Source organism: Glycine soja, chromosome 10 (genome assembly GCF_004193775.1).
Source record: "Glycine soja cultivar W05 chromosome 10, ASM419377v2, whole genome shotgun sequence".
In the NCBI taxonomy this organism is placed as follows: Eukaryota; Viridiplantae; Streptophyta; class Magnoliopsida; order Fabales; family Fabaceae; genus Glycine; species Glycine soja.
The window spans coordinates 46,184,435-46,200,639 of NC_041011.1; the positions used below are offsets into that span (position 1 = coordinate 46,184,435).

At 28.5% G+C, this 16,205-nt stretch overlaps 1 protein-coding gene and 1 long non-coding RNA gene across 2 annotated transcripts; one reads left to right on the forward strand and one right to left on the reverse strand.

The window, feature by feature from the left end:
* The first annotated feature begins 2,389 nt into the window (after positions 1–2,389).
* On the forward strand, positions 2,390–3,330 carry LOC114370541. Its single transcript, XR_003657851.1, has 2 exons — positions 2,390–2,594; positions 2,968–3,330. It is a non-coding gene; the product is annotated as an uncharacterized LOC114370541 (long non-coding RNA).
* A 7,931-nt stretch (positions 3,331–11,261) lies between these two features.
* On the reverse strand, positions 11,262–12,088 carry LOC114370449 (glycine-rich cell wall structural protein 2-like). The gene has a single exon (XM_028327803.1). It carries the CDS (start codon positions 11,941–11,943, stop codon positions 11,485–11,487), a length of 459 nt encoding a protein of 152 aa, XP_028183604.1. The 5' UTR covers positions 11,944–12,088; the 3' UTR covers positions 11,262–11,484.
* Between the last annotated feature and the right edge of the window lie 4,117 nt (positions 12,089–16,205).

The following is a 16,205-nucleotide window of genomic DNA, read 5'->3' on the forward strand; positions in this document are numbered from 1 at the left end:
AAAACTTATGTTAACGTTTTATTAAATTAGAGTGTATTCTTGATTAAATGGTCAAGCTGAGTTGGTGAAATATTTTAAGGAGATTGTTGTAAATTAATTGTTACTTGAGTTGGATTCTAATGAGTATAAAAAAAATCATTTTATGTATATTTACGATTCCATAGAAAAATTAATCGAAATTATTTTGTACCAATATCTTTTTCTTTTGCTGAATTTTCCCGTGTGAATTTTTTCCAATTTGCACCAATATCATCAGAAGAAGAAAAAAGTCATTTCTTTTAATTTTTATATAAAATAAAAATTAAAGATTAAAAAAACGTAATCTATATAATCTTTAATTTAAGTGCCTGCTTTTGCGCATAACTCCTACATGGAGAATGTTACTGTTAATGATTCTTCAATGAATAATTTGATTAATTTCTAATCTGTATCTAGGGCGCGTTGCCCAACCCTATCAGAAAAATAAACACTTTAATTTGAAACTTTACTTTTTTTAATGATATAAATCTTTAAGAAACAACTGGTTCCGATATATTTTCTTACATAACAAATATTATTTTAAAAATTGAAAAACTATCATTATAATATATTTATTTTCCTTTTTATTACATTTTTTATTTGTTCATTCTTATTCTATTAATATTTATTATTTTCATTTATATCTATTTTAATTTATTATTATTTTTACTGTTATCTCTATTTTATAATCGTTCGTACACGGTACATCCAAAAATTACCATAGTAATTTTTCTTTTATCAAGATGAAGGTACTGTGTACACCCAAAAAAAATATGCATTATTGTACCTTTTATATCGATTTGCATTATTGTACCTTTTATCGATTTGCATTATTGTACTGGTTCCGATTCATTTTTTATTTTTTCATTCTTATTCTATTAATATTTATTATTTTCATTTATATCTATTTTAATTTATTATTATTTTTACTGTTATCTCTATTTTATAATCGTTCGTACACGGTACATCCAAAAATTACCATAGTAATTTTTCTTTTATCAAGATGCAGGTACTGTGTACACCCAAAAAAAATATGCATTATTGTACCTTTTTATATCGATTTGCATTATTGTACCTTTTATCGATTTGCATTATTGTACTGGTTCCGATTCATTTTTTTACGCAATATAATCTTTCTTACATAACAAATATTATTTTAAAAATTGAAAAATTATCATTATAATATATTTATTTTCCTATTTATCACATTTTTTTTCATTCTTATTCTATTAATATTTATTATTTTCATTTATATCTATTTTAATTTATTATTATTTTTACTTTTATCTCTATTTTATTATCGCTGGTACATGGTACACCCAAAAATAGGATAAGAATACCATAATAATTAGTAATGGAGCGGAGTGGAGTGGGTATTGTCTTCCCGAATCTTTCACTCCGACTCCTTAACATGTCTTCATATACGTATATACGACGGATTAAAATTTATTATTTCATCTATCCCCGACCTCGTCCTGTACTCTATTTAAATTAAAAAAATATTATTTTTGTAAAGAAAATATTAAAAATTTGATTTTAAAAAAAATAAATTGATTGTTAAACATTTATTTTTAATTATTTATATGTCAATAAATTTATTATAACGTATGTCTTTACAAAAATCGTTAAAAAAAATATTAAATTATGTAAAAAATTTAAAATAAAATTAACTAGTAATAAAAATTCTATATCTTTTAATTAAATTATGCAAAAATTCTAAAAATTTTAAATAGTAGGACAAATCTGAATTCGGGATTGGAACGAATATAATAAATTCATACCCATATTCATACCTAACTCTTGGTTATCAAATAAATCTAAATCCAAACAACTTAACAAGTACTAGTTTTTTTTGTCATGTCAATTAGTAATTTTCCTTTTATCAAGATGCAGGTACTGTGTACACCCAGCAATAATATATTAGTATGCATTATTGTACCTTTTATCGAAATGTATTATTATATTGAACCTTTTATCATATCAAAGATCTAGACAAAATAAGTTACTCCAACTTGTCGGTTCATGATAACATCAATATGCATTATTGCATTATGATTGATTATGTTTTTGTTATTTTTTTAGTAAATAATTAAATTAGTCCTTAAGATTGTCATATTAATCAGTTCCAAAAATAAAGTGAAACTCAAATGAGTCTCATATTTTTTAAGATATTAGCTACATCTCGATTATAAAAAAAAACATAATTTATATTTAAACTTGATATTAACTATAAAAAAATCTTTGATTTTATTAAATGAAAATTATTTTTAAAATAATTTTATTAAGTAAGATTTTAATAATTAAAATTTATTTATATTATAGATAAAAATAAGAAAATTTTGTTGTTTATATTTGAGATTTGGAGGGTGTAAGTCTCCAAAAAGTTCTTATTTTTTGTTTTGGATTCATGTGATATTATTATACTTAAATTCGTATAAATTACGAAGTAAAAATGAAGGCTATATTCGTAAATACAAACTATGAGTTGGTCTATAAATAACGTTCAAGTCCCTCTTCTTCGTCACACTGCTATTCCTCTTAAGCTTGCTACTGAGTTTCCACACTGCATACCTTAGGTTCAGTCTCTGACTAGCTTTTAATTTTTCTCTTTACGAGTTTATTAAATATTGTTGTTGTGATTCAAATATCATAAACCTCCACTCAATTAATATTTTAATTTTCACTTACCCTAAACACTTAATCTCACTGTAAACCTTATATAATTTACCCAATTAATATTCAAGTTAATTTTCAGTTTTAACTTACCTTATACAAGCACTTGATCTCATTCTTTAGATTCTCTTTGCATCTGACTAACCCTATTTTGTGCCACTCTAGCTTGTTTCTAATATTCTTGGAGGTGTTGTATTGTACAAATTAATTTTGCATGCAGTATATGTATATATATTTCATTTTTTTTTTCTGATTATATTAATTTATTTTGGACAGGTCTTCCGAATTCGAAGTTAATTTGCAAGATGGCTAAGGAAAAGGCTCAGATCAACATTGTGGTGGTTGGTCATGTGGACCCTGAGGAGGCAACCACCATTAACGAGCTGAAGAAGCCTGTTGTGGAGAAAGAAGCTCCAGGGCATGCCATATGAGGGCATGCACGTACGGCCTCGGAGGGGAACCAGAAAATTATGTTAACAAAATAATCTGGAACCCTAATGTATCAGTGTCATCATCAGTGTGTAGTTTAAGCTAGCTTTGCTATGGTTACGTTCTTTGAGATGAGAGTCTTGATGAACAGTACCATTCTGATGTATTGCTTTCCTTGAAAGTTAATGCATGCTTCTTATCTTCTGTCTAGCTATATGCTTTCTTTCTTTCTTCTTTTTTATTTTGTTAATCAGAACATTTGCAACTTCACTCCTTAGTATATAATAGTTATCCATACAAAAAGAAATATTATTTAAGGACATACTGAAACATAAATATTACACTTTTTATCATCCATAAAAAAAAATTGAACGAGGAGGGTTAAAAATATATTTTTTAACATATTTTTTTAATATATTCTTTGTTATTGATTGAATTTAAAAAAATATATAAAATTAGCTAGAGAGAAAATTATTAAATAAAATATAACATTAAAAAATATATAATATTTAATAAATTTTAATCAATTAAAAAGAATATTCCTCCAGACTTGGATGCATTATTAATATTCAAGTTAATTTTCACTCATTGGGTCCTTTACAATTTATCGGTTTTGGGACCGAAAACAACATAAAGAGTGCCTTTAAATAAATCCAAAATTACTCGTCATTCAGTAAGTCTCAATAGTTTTATAACTTAGACATATGCACACACGTGAAGCCCAAAGTGTCACATTCTCCTTTGCCTTATTGTCATATCCTCCTACACGCAAACATAGACTATTCTTCACATTGTCTTCTTCTCTGCTCGTGGTGCCTTCCTTCAGATGGTGTTAGACGAACGAAGGGAATGGGAATAGCCTCGGAATTAAAATTTTAATAGAAGTCACATAAATACCACATCATCTATAAAAAAAAATTTCAAAATATATTATAATTTAACTGTTGTTTCTGACTTATATATTATAATTTTAATTTATTGTTAACCGATGTAACACTTACATTTTTCCAACAATATATATATATATATATATATATATATATATATATATATATATATATATCATTAAAAAAATCAGTAACTTTTGGTTTCTAGAAAAGCTAGTAGAAGTGAATTTTTTAAAATAGAAAAATGGAATTTTTAGGAATTTAGAGTATACAATTTTAATTTATTGAAAAATTCAATTTTAGAAATTAAGATTTTTAAGGGTAATAAAACTTTAGTAAATTGAATAGTAGGAATCTAAAGTATGAAAAAAGTAGACGACTGAAGCAATTAGCCCTTAGATATGTTACCGCGTGATGGCAATTCAAGTCCATTTGCATGACATTAAACTTTCTCAATTGTTAAAATATTTCATTCCTATTACCCAAAAAAAAATTATTTCATTCCAATTAAATTATGGTGTTCTAGCGTAACACAATTTTAAACATATCTAAGCAATTTTTTTATATATATAACTATGTTCTCGATACAGAATTTTCATCAATTTCACTTTTAAAAGAATTTATTTTTTAAAATAATTTTTATATATAATTAATTTTCTTCAAAAAATTTGATTAGTAATTTTTAATAGAAATTTTCCTTTCAAATAAGTTTTTTTTCTTCTTTCATTCAAGCAGTTGATTTTGAAATATACTATATCCTAATTATTACTTTAAGAATCTTTAGCAACTTAACTCAGCTAGATGGCCAACTAATTAACAATTGTAGATCATTTATGATTTATGATGCTGGCAGCTTCTTCATGTAACACGAATATAAGAATTGCATGTAGATGGAAGCACTTGGCAGCTAGTATTTTATAACATATATATGCTTACCTCTTCTCTGTTATTAGTGGTTGCACCACCGCTAGTCCTCCATAAGACACACCATTCCGTGACCCCATTTTTTGGTCCCTGTCTTAGGCACAACCAGACACCTGCCCCCTTCTATTAAATGGGGCATTTCTTAATTGCAGCCTCACTTATATGACATATGTCTCTTGGTGAGCATCTTGATTAGACTCAATTAATTAATTGTCTCTCTTGTCATCTATTCCTTATTCTATAAGGATATTGCTTAGTCTTTTGGGTTATAGTGAAATCTTAAAAACCAATACTTGACGGTTAATGTTCTTAGAAGATTGAAGCTCACCCGTATGAACTTACTCATTTGATGTAACTTTTATGCTTTGTTTACATAAGAAGTGAAACAGAGAGGAATGAAATAATTAAGAAGAAAAAAAATTGGAGTGATAAAAATAAAAGAGAAATGAAGTGATAAAAATTGGAATGAAATAAAAGTGTTGTTTGAATAGATAAAAAATAAGAAAAAGTGAAGCATTGTTTTTCAGAATAATGTTTAAATGCTACCAAGTGGGACAAATAAAAAGTTTAGACATCAACTTCCTGCAAGCTAGAAGATTATTAACATAGTAGTTCAATTTCTTCATTATCAAAAGGTTTACAATAATTTACACATTATTTATAATAATAGTTCATCTAAGGAAAGGAATTGGAACTGATAATTGAACCCTTAGGTTCCTCAACTCCAACAGAAAAAGACTCTGAGGACAGAGCAAGAAGAGGTGATTGGTTTTCCCAAGCAGAAGAGGTAAATTAGAAGTTAGAAGCATGACTGCATGAGGCGAAAAGAACGAGAGAAGATTCTGATGAAAAAGAGGATAAAATGTCCGAATTAAACAATTAGAGTGCATTGATTAAATCAACATGTACAGCTTCATTTTTCCATGACTAATCACTGATTATAGCTTATTCAGCTTCCAAACCGCTATCCAATTTCCACATTAATATAATCCATAATTCGGGACAGGAACAGTTCAAAGTCAACACTCAACAGAGTACAGGATCTGAAATTCCCGAGCAGCAACAAAATAATCAAGCACTCCTATATAAAATATTCATATATCTTCGTGCATCAATTTAAATTTTTTGGAATTATTATTTTGTGACTTGCTCACAAATCCTCTATTACTAAGTTATGTAGAGATCATCTTTCATTTACAGCTTGCATTATTCACTACTGCACTCTTTAGTCTTTAAGCCCAAAACAATCAGCAAAAAAAGTCTTTAATGCAACTATTTGGCATAGGGTCAGCACAAGGATAAGGCGACCCAAGCTCTTGTTTTAGTATATGTATTTAAGCATATGCCCGATCAAGGGTCACGGTCCAATGGTAACGTGCTATGTGTGAGATCCTTTGTTTAATCCTACATGTGCGCGGAATCCCTTCGTCTAATAAATGATTTTGAGTCCAAAAAATAATCTTAAATAAAATATGAATAATTTTATTAAATATTTTATTAGTTTAGAAATAACTCCATTCTGAAACTCGTTTTAGGCCTTCCAATATGTTGGATCAGCCTGATGTGCATCAGGCATTACATCAATATCAGCTAATTGCAACTCTGTTTCTGAGTAATACAACAGCATTTTCACATTAAAATAAAAAATAAAAAAACTGCAACTATTTTGGGTGTCTCAAAATTCATGAACTAGATATTTCTACAACATTTTGTTTCCATAATCTCTTAGGCAGAACATGTGTATTTCCTACTGCTATTTGAAGCATTTAGCTTCAAAAAAAACATTAGCGGATGTTCCATTACAATATGGATGCTTGAAAGAGACTTTAGTGACTGCAAATATTTCGAGCGTATCTGTGTGCTAGCTGCAAAATTTCGGAATTTGGATCATCACTATAGAAATGGTGCTATTGAACTGTCTCATTCAATTATAATGATGGCTGAATGGCTTATGCTTTTAAAATAAAAAATCTCATTTATTGTTTGGTTCATTAACAATCTCTTTTTTTTTGTACAGGAAGGAAAAATTAAGAGACAAGGTCAGCCAAGATTGCCTAAGTCAAACAGAAAAAAATCTAAAACAAAAAGCAGGAACAACTATAAACTCATAATTAATCGACTTATTGAATTATCAGCCAATCAAATTATGAGTAACATATGAATTTATTGTTTTTTTACCTACAAGGAAGCCCAAGAAGCCAAAAATAAAAATCTAATATCAACATGAGGTGACATGATTATTAACCTTATCTCTTAATATGTGATCAGAAATTTGATTGAGCATATTAAAAAATATATGTATAGAGAAGTTATCCCAGCCAAGCGTAACCTAAGACAGCAAACTGCCACACATGTCAGACAGTTATAAAGAGACATATGTATAAGAAACTAGCCCATGTGGGAGTTATCTAAAGAGTGTTGCAATGGTTTACTTGAATCTACTCCTACAAATAATATTGAGAAAGACGTGAAACTGAAATTCCAAAGTGCATTTAACTTTGTCCTTGCTCAAGATACACATCATTGATGAGATAGAAAAATATGTACAATATATAATCTCAGATTCAAACACAACCAATTAATGATGAACTTTTGGATTTTCAGGCTTGGTATATCTTCCAATGGTTGATTGGGAGACAATTAATTCCAATCTTCTCCAACTAGATTTACACCAGAAGTAGTAGTCAAGTTAACTCTGTTAAAAAGGCTAAATTGAAGCACAAGAAACATAGGTATTGGGAAATGCCCCATTGAAGCCGGCCACTAGCATTCCAGATTCGACTACATGCCTACATCTTTAACTTCTTTTGATAACTTGTTTGTGATTATTCATAAAATGTATCCTTTGGTGTCTTGCCACTATAGTTTCTCGTTGTCCTTAGGACCTTAATTCAGGAGGAACTCTCTCTTCACTTCGTATATGTCACGTCAATGGCGGTATCCAAATACTGGGCTTCAAGATAAATCATAACCCCTTATATATTTCTTTTAGTTCCTTCTGCACTCCTATCTTCTATGTGTATTTGATTCTGTTTCTCAGGGCTAAACAAAAGGTTGACTGAATATATAAGGATATATAGGAATTTGACAATATCTTTTTTAATGTAAACTTCAATGAATAGCCCCTATCAAAGGTACTATAGTATTATCATAATTATTATAATTTCTATATTTAGTAGTTATTATATTTTCATGTGTCCGCTACTTGGTCTAATATTACAGGGATATGATTCAATTCTAGCTGAAATTCCTGATTCACAAAAATTATGTTGTTCTTCCTTCTCATAAAGTATGTAGCTAGATGTGCCCAAAGGGACCGGTTTTTTCACTGATTACAACACAATTTTATCACAATTATACAAGTGTAACACTAATGTACAATCTGAAAGTTTATCAGATTGTATAGTAGTGGTAAACTTGAAAAGTGATTAGAATTTAGCTTCATTGATGAGTATTTGAAGTCTGAAAAAATTTTAATTTGAGTTTTCAGGTGAAGGCATTCATAGGATTGCTTGTAATATACAGAACTTGTGAGTACTTGACAGAGGAAGTGATTTACATACACCAATATACTTGTCCCTTGTCCTTCAAATGAATCATATAGGACGATCTAAGTTACATTACATACAATGATCTTTAATCTTTATCAAAATATGATTGTCTTATACTTTATCTGTTATCATTAGTACTAAAGGATGAATCGTTTTAGACTTGATATTATTTTTTAAAAATGCAACTAAATATAGTAACCGAGTTAGTAGCTATATTTATTGGTCTATAATGTAGTCTGTCCAAAAAGAAGTTACCAAGATGTTAACAATGACTTTTATCTCAAAAAAAATAAATGACTTATTGGATGCTATTAGAAACTGGTGTTTAAATTCAGTTGCTAAACATGTTACCGACTGAAATTATTGCAACTCTCGGAAGTTCAATCAGTAAGCCGATTATCTACCAAATTTAAATTCGTAGTAATAAAACATTTCAGTAGCTAAATGATTTTTTTTTCTTAAATGCAATTTTGTTCTTTCCATTTTTAAAAAACATGTAATTTTTATTTTTCTATTTTAGAATAGACATTTAATTATCTGATTTTATAATCCATAATTTTGATTATTCTATCAAATTCAAAAAATATTGATGGGTAAAAAATATTAACTTGATATGATCTTAATGTGACATAAAATAATTTGTTTCTCTCCTAGTATTTAACATTTTTAGTTTGAAAGAAGGATAAATATCATAGATTTTATAAAAGTATGGGATTAAATATCTTTATTTTAAAATAGAAAATTAAAAATGTGAATTTTAAATATTAGAGAGATTAAATGTGTTTATTTTAAAATAGGAAATTAAAATTATAAATTTTAAAAAAGAGAGGAAACAAAATTGTATTTAAACTTTTTTTAAATGGGTGTTGCTCAAAAGAGTCCCCGTAATATATTTTCTCCACAAATAGACATGCAAACAGTGATAATGAATCCTGCAAATGGGAATTAATTAAAAGAAAAAGTGATTGTTGCCATAAAGCGAATGAAATTCATTTGACGAAGCCTATGGACCCAGATGTAAAGTACTAAGAGCGAAGCTAGTATAATGTAAAGAGGAAAAAGACATGCCAGAATTGTGTGAAACTAGGAATGGTATATTATCTATTTTATAGTAACCAGGTAAGTTGAAAAGGAAATGATTTCATTTACACCTAGAAACTACTCTCTAGTCTATATATAATGGCTTTAACAACATTAAAAAACATTATTAAAAAAAAAAAAGAAAAAGACGAAGGCGGTTTTGCAAATGCACGTGTATATGTTGAGAACCATAAAACCAAGATCAGAACATAGATTTGGTTGGCAATAACATATAGTGGGGGAGTAAGTGGGAAGTTATATGGCTAAAAATTATCCATGGTCTTTATAACATTGAAAACTGGCTTTTCCTGACTTAGTAGTTATATATGATGAAAGTGATTGCCATGATCGCTAAGATTTTGGAATAACAATGATGCTTTGTTTTTGCGCCAAATCAATTTGTCTTTTACATTATAGTATAGGGAAATGTCAAACATGCTTTACATATGCATCATCGTCCCAGATAGTGTGGTTTCTAAAAGGCACTTTGATGAACGAAAATGACAACATATGAACAATTTTTTGTCGTGAGGGACAATAACCAATACAGCAGATGACAATTATTTCGTAAATTTAAATTATTTAATGCAGAGTATAAGGGAATTTATCTAAATGTAAATTCTTTTCATAAAATTACAATGAAACTATGGTGTAATTCAATAGTATATTCGGAAATCTCTGTACCAAAAAATTAAAGTTTATATGACTGTGACCTTGGATTTATAAAATTACATGTTTTAGATATTGAATGGGTTTGTTTAAATTTTTTTTAAAATAATTAAAATAAGTGTTTTTTAAAAAATGTTTTTCTAATAAGCAAATCAAACAGAAATTTTTTTATTTTAAATAAAAGCAATTTAGACAAACACTGAAAATAAATAATTACTTATTTTATTAAAATAAAAAATTCTTAACAAATAAATTTAAACAAATCAATCCACTATTACTTCAAATTAATTGCATAAGTACAGATAAAAAATAATTAACCAAGTTAATGGGCGAACTTTTTGGGTAAGAAGATATAAATTAACAAAGATGAAGATATGATAAATTTATATTATTGATCAAACCTTATAATATTAGTATTACAACATATTTTCAATATTTCAAATCAAACTTTCAAGCCAAACTTATGTGTTAGTTTCTGCAAGTTTTGATAAGAACAATTTGAAACATAAATTTAAGTTGAAAACTCGTTTGTAACCTTGTAAACGAGATCGATCTCACTTTCCAAAGCAGCAAAAGTAAAAGGAAGGGAGAGGATGAATTGGCATTAAGTTGAAATCATCTGATGAATTCCGATCCAAACACGTATTCCTAAAATATCTTTGTCAAACAAAGTTTCAACTGTAGCATCATGATCAATTCGACGCAGGTTTGATTCACTTTAATTAAGGGTTTCTATCTACCACACTCTAAGATTATAAGCAACATTAATACACTGTGACAAAATATTAAAATTTATATGAAATTATTTAACACTAAATCATTTGACACTCCTGAAAGAGTGACTTAACGAACTTAATTATAGCTTGAATGATATTTATATATTTATCAAAAATTTGTGAGTCTAAACACTTTACACTACTCATAATAACTTTCTTATATATATATATATTCTTTTATTTACCTAAACTTGTTTTCCAATATTACAAAATAAGTACAAAATTTACAAATGCTAGAGACAGGGAGAGAGTACTAAACATTGCAAAATTATACGTAGTCTATGTTAAGATTTTCCATTTAATTAGGCATAGAGCAACTTTAAAGCTTTATGGCTAGCTAGCTCCAGCAACATCTATCATACATACACACCATTCATTTTTTTTTTTCATATAATATAATTATAGATAGTAATACTTAATATCACAATACCAAGACGAGGCACACATAGCTAGCTATATAGCTCCGTGTTAATACATTTACCCATGGTTGGATTTTCCCCTGGATGATGATGGTAACTTATTATTATTGTCATCACCACCATTTCTGTCACCAGAGTTTCCCGAACCACTTCCAGACCCATAACCACCAGCCCGAGTACCACCACCACCGGATCCATAGCCGTACCCGGATCCTGACCCGGATCCAGATCCAAAACCATAGCCATAGCCTCTAGCAAAACCCGTCGGAGACCTACCCGAACCATACCCATACCCATACCCAGTGCCGGGTCCGGAGCCCCATCCCCAGCTGTAGTTCCAGTTTGCACCATGGCCGGTGCCAGTGGTCCCCGTGGGGGTTCCGGTCGATGGTGCACCGCCGTTTGACATGTCAAAACGAAGCTGCCTTCTGGCGCCTCCGGCTGCCGCTGTGGTGGAAGTGATCAAGAAGAAAAGAAAGAGAGCCAAGTGTTTGAAAGTGTAATTGTATGATAGCATTTTTGTGTTTGTCGTGTGAGATATGATGATATTATTACGATAGTGTTTTTTTTTTTTTGGGAAATGCTGTAGTTGGAGTAGAGAATAAGTAGGATTGTGTGATTCTTGTGAGGTTTGACGCGGGAGTGCAATGCATAGTGCATGAAAGTGGCTTATATAATGGGGTTGGAAGATGATGAATGATGATAAATGAGCTATGAGTCATAACAACCGGTGATCTTGAGTTAGTGCAGAGTTCACTTTTTATTTTAATTTGCATTCTACTTTATATTCCTGACAAAGGAATTTTTTTCCTTTTTATTTATAAAAGTTAGTTAATCTCTTTGATTATGTTTAAAATATTTATAATTTTTAGTATATTCATTATCTTTTTTGTTATTATTTTTTATATATTTTATGTAATTTTTAACTGTTTAAATGTAAAATAATCAAACACAACAAAAATAATAATAAATATTTTAATGTATCTTACATTTTTAATTAGCTGATGGTGTGAAAATATTGTGATGATCTATACTAAAAAAAATTCATAAGTCATAGTAACTAATTTGTGCTTGAGAGGTGAGTTATTGAATCTGCTTGGAAGCACTATAGATAGTTCAACGTGACCAGATTTCCACCACTGACTTTCTGGTAATTGATGAGCCCTAAATACAAGTTGTCACGTTGGCCTTTTATAGTTTCTGGGAAAAACTACGAGATCTTTTCCAGGATTTTCAATGGTTAATGTACTTGTAATTTGATTTTTCAGTGAAAATTCGATTGAAAATTGCTCAATTCCAATAACTTTAGGGCCAAGCTTGATTCGACACTTGTAAATTTACTAATATAACTTTTATTAAATACAGCTCTACGGCTTGGTTATGGCCTAATATTTGGTGGTTTTTTGTCAAGTTGTAATAAGTTTCTCTCTTACGTGTGTGATTTCCATAAAGTTTATTAAACTCGTTAATATTAGGCTATTATTATTATTATTATTTAGTTCATACATAATATGATTTTTTGACCAAAAATAATACCATTCTATATAAGGTTGCCGGTGTTTGGTGGTCTATAGTCTATACTCTATAGCCTATAGAGATGTTTATAGTTGGGCCGATCGAATTCTTCAAATTTATTGAGCTTCTATTGGGTCGGATATAATTAGTCCAGCCAGAAGAATGATAGTAATGTGATAAAATATTCAAGTCTATTTTTCTATAATAAAAAAATAGTGCTAATTAACAAACGAATTGGAATAAAATGATTCAATAAAGTATGAATTAATTTTTATATCATATGAAACTTCACAAAGTTGACCTACTTTTTGAGAATTTTAACGGCTAAATTAATAAAATATACTTTATATGTAAGTTTTACTTTTATTTTCAAGATGCATTTGATATTTTTCATTTGGTAGACTATTTTTCCTACAATCGTTCGAGAGTCAAACATATTAATGTATGTTTTTTGTAAAATTAATCAAAGAAAACAAAGTAAAAATAATTAAAAATATATATTATGACTCTTTGTACAGCAACATTTATGAATCAAAAGTATCATGATTGTCCTTATGAAGTTATGATATTAGTTAATGAAATAATAAAAAAAGAAGATATTTAATTAAAATACCGTTTATCGATGCTATTAAACTCACCCCCAAAAATTATACATATCAAACATCTTAAAACACTAGTTAACAGCTTTAATCCACAATAATAAAATAGGCATCCTTATCTTTAAAATATACAAACTCACTTTCAGGGCCACTTTTGGTGCATTTTGAATTTCTGCTGACCCTTCTCTTGACTTTTGATACCTAAAAAGAGAGGGTTGCTTTCTTCCTTTATTTCATTGTGCATTCTTCTGATTTTCTCAGGTTGGGTTGGAGGGACCTTATCTGTTGCATATGGGGCATGATGGTTACATGTATCTTGGAGCTTGTGATATTTATTTAGAGAGTGCAAATGCTGAATATTTCGTTAGAGACAGTTTAGATTTTGTTTGTGGGTGGAGTTGTGGGGATCACCCATATACGTGTTGAAGCCACTAGTATATGCTGCTGCTACTTTTTGTTCCTCTTTTATTTTCTTTCTTTGATATGATAAATATCTGCCTATGCTTATGCCACCATGTCCGAACCTATACGGCTAAATTAAATGGGTTAATTCTCAAGAATCAAGATGTGTTCCTACATTTGGAGTAAATATTGTTTCAGTTGGTGAAAACAATTAATAACAACAACATTATTAGCCAATGTGATCTTTTTTATTAGGTATTGACAACATACGTATAACAATTAACAATTGGTGGGTGTTGTTAGATGTTAAATTTCAATCTTAATAATGTTTTTACATTAAACCTCAATAAAAAAAATTGTCACCTTTAATAATCTTATCTTATTCAAATTTGAATAAAGGATCAAATACAAAAAGATTAAGTAGGACAATCATATAAGATATATTTTCATCCATCAAATAACTTTATTTATTTATTTAGGGTTTATATCTCTAATTTATTATATATATGTGTGGTTGAATTGATTAAAAATATATTTTATATAAAAAATTGTCAGTATATTTTGTATAAAATTAATGAACTGTTCAGGAATGATAAGTCTCAAAATTGAGAAATATGTTCTGATAAAAAATTAAGAAAGGTGTAACCAACAAGTTATTGATTCAAATAAAATTAAATTTAAATCTCTTAAAGTAAAGTGTTAAGTTTGAATTTCATAAATAAATAAATAAAAAATACAATTGAATCTCATGTTATAAAAGAAAAAACAACACATTAAAATACGTCGTCATGCTTAATTATGAGGATTTGTATTTACAATACAAAGTGTTTAATGATGATTTTTTTGTAGTATTAATGATTAATTTAAAATGTATTAGAATTATTTTGAGTATATATATGATAAGTGGTTAGTATCTATTTAGGACCGTGGAGGAATGTTGGTGGAAATAAATAGCTACTAACCTCACACTTTTGGTGCTGCATGTTTTGTATATGGGTTTGGTACCCCTCGTACCTAATTCAATATAACTTTGCTTTTAAAAAAAAATTACTAATATAAGTTTTCAATGTAAAATGCATTAATATTTTCATCAAAGTAGCCAATTCTATTTGATTTTAAAAAATAATAATTCTCATTGGATTAGTGTGTCCACTGTGATAAGATACATACTCATTAATCGTTATCGATTACTTTTAATTCAATTTTATTTATTTTTTATTTCTAAAACCTCTTGTATTTGAATATTATATAAGTGTCCAAATCATCTTAATTAATTAAGTAAGGTATACAATTGTAATAATGAGGATCGAATTCAAATCCTCATATATCTACCCCAATTCCTCTACCATTAGGCTAGTCTAGTGGCTTAGCTTGTCATCTTAATCGAATTGGTGCAATAACAAAATTCTTTCTTCTAATTTTTTTAAGCAACAAAGTCAAATCTCAATTTAAGAAAAAAAAAAACTAAGAAATGCGCAAAAATTTCACATATGCAAATAAACGGGCTACTCAAAAACGTGTTACAGGTAGATTAAAAGTAAATTAAAAAAAATTGTAACTAATTAACAAAGTGTTCTGGTTATATCATCTATTACTACTTCATTAGTTAGTGGCTTTGTGCTACAGTCATGCCCATGCTCTTATGCCTTGGTCGGGAGGAAGGAAAATGGATGATTGAAATCTCAAGCATGCACTAGGGCAAGAACCTCTCAATTAATTTGCCTCCATGAAACCACATCATTTAGAATTAATCCTCCTCATCTCAAACAAACTCATGTTTTTGGTAGATGTAGTGCTAAGAGCACTCTTGTCCGTGATGATTGACACATTTCAGACACTCGAGATAAACACTTCACACGTGTTTTAGAATTGTTTAGTTGTGTTGACTGTGGAGTGTGTTGGTTTGACATGCTGGAAGCATAAAGATGGAATAAAAAACCGAAAGGTAGAATTATTGAATTAGTGCGTATTTGGTTTTACTTTAAAAAATTGATTATAAGTTTAGAATTAATTTTAAATATATTTTTACATGTTTGATTTTAAGTTAGAAAAAATTTAGAATTGATTTTGATTTAAAGTAATTTAAGTAGCTTTTGTGTTGAAATCGAAAATTTACATTGAATTTTACTTCTAACTTAATTTTATAATAAAAATATCTAAATATAAATTATATAATTTCAAAATTAATTTGTAAAATTAACTATATTCAAAATTAATTTTGTCAACACTCATTCAAACATATAATTAATGATAATAGGATTAT

Coding starts and splice junctions, on each gene's coding strand:
- LOC114370449 (XM_028327803.1), bottom strand. CDS start 11,943: ATGCTATCATACAATTACACTTTCAAACACTTGGCTCTCTTTCTTTTC.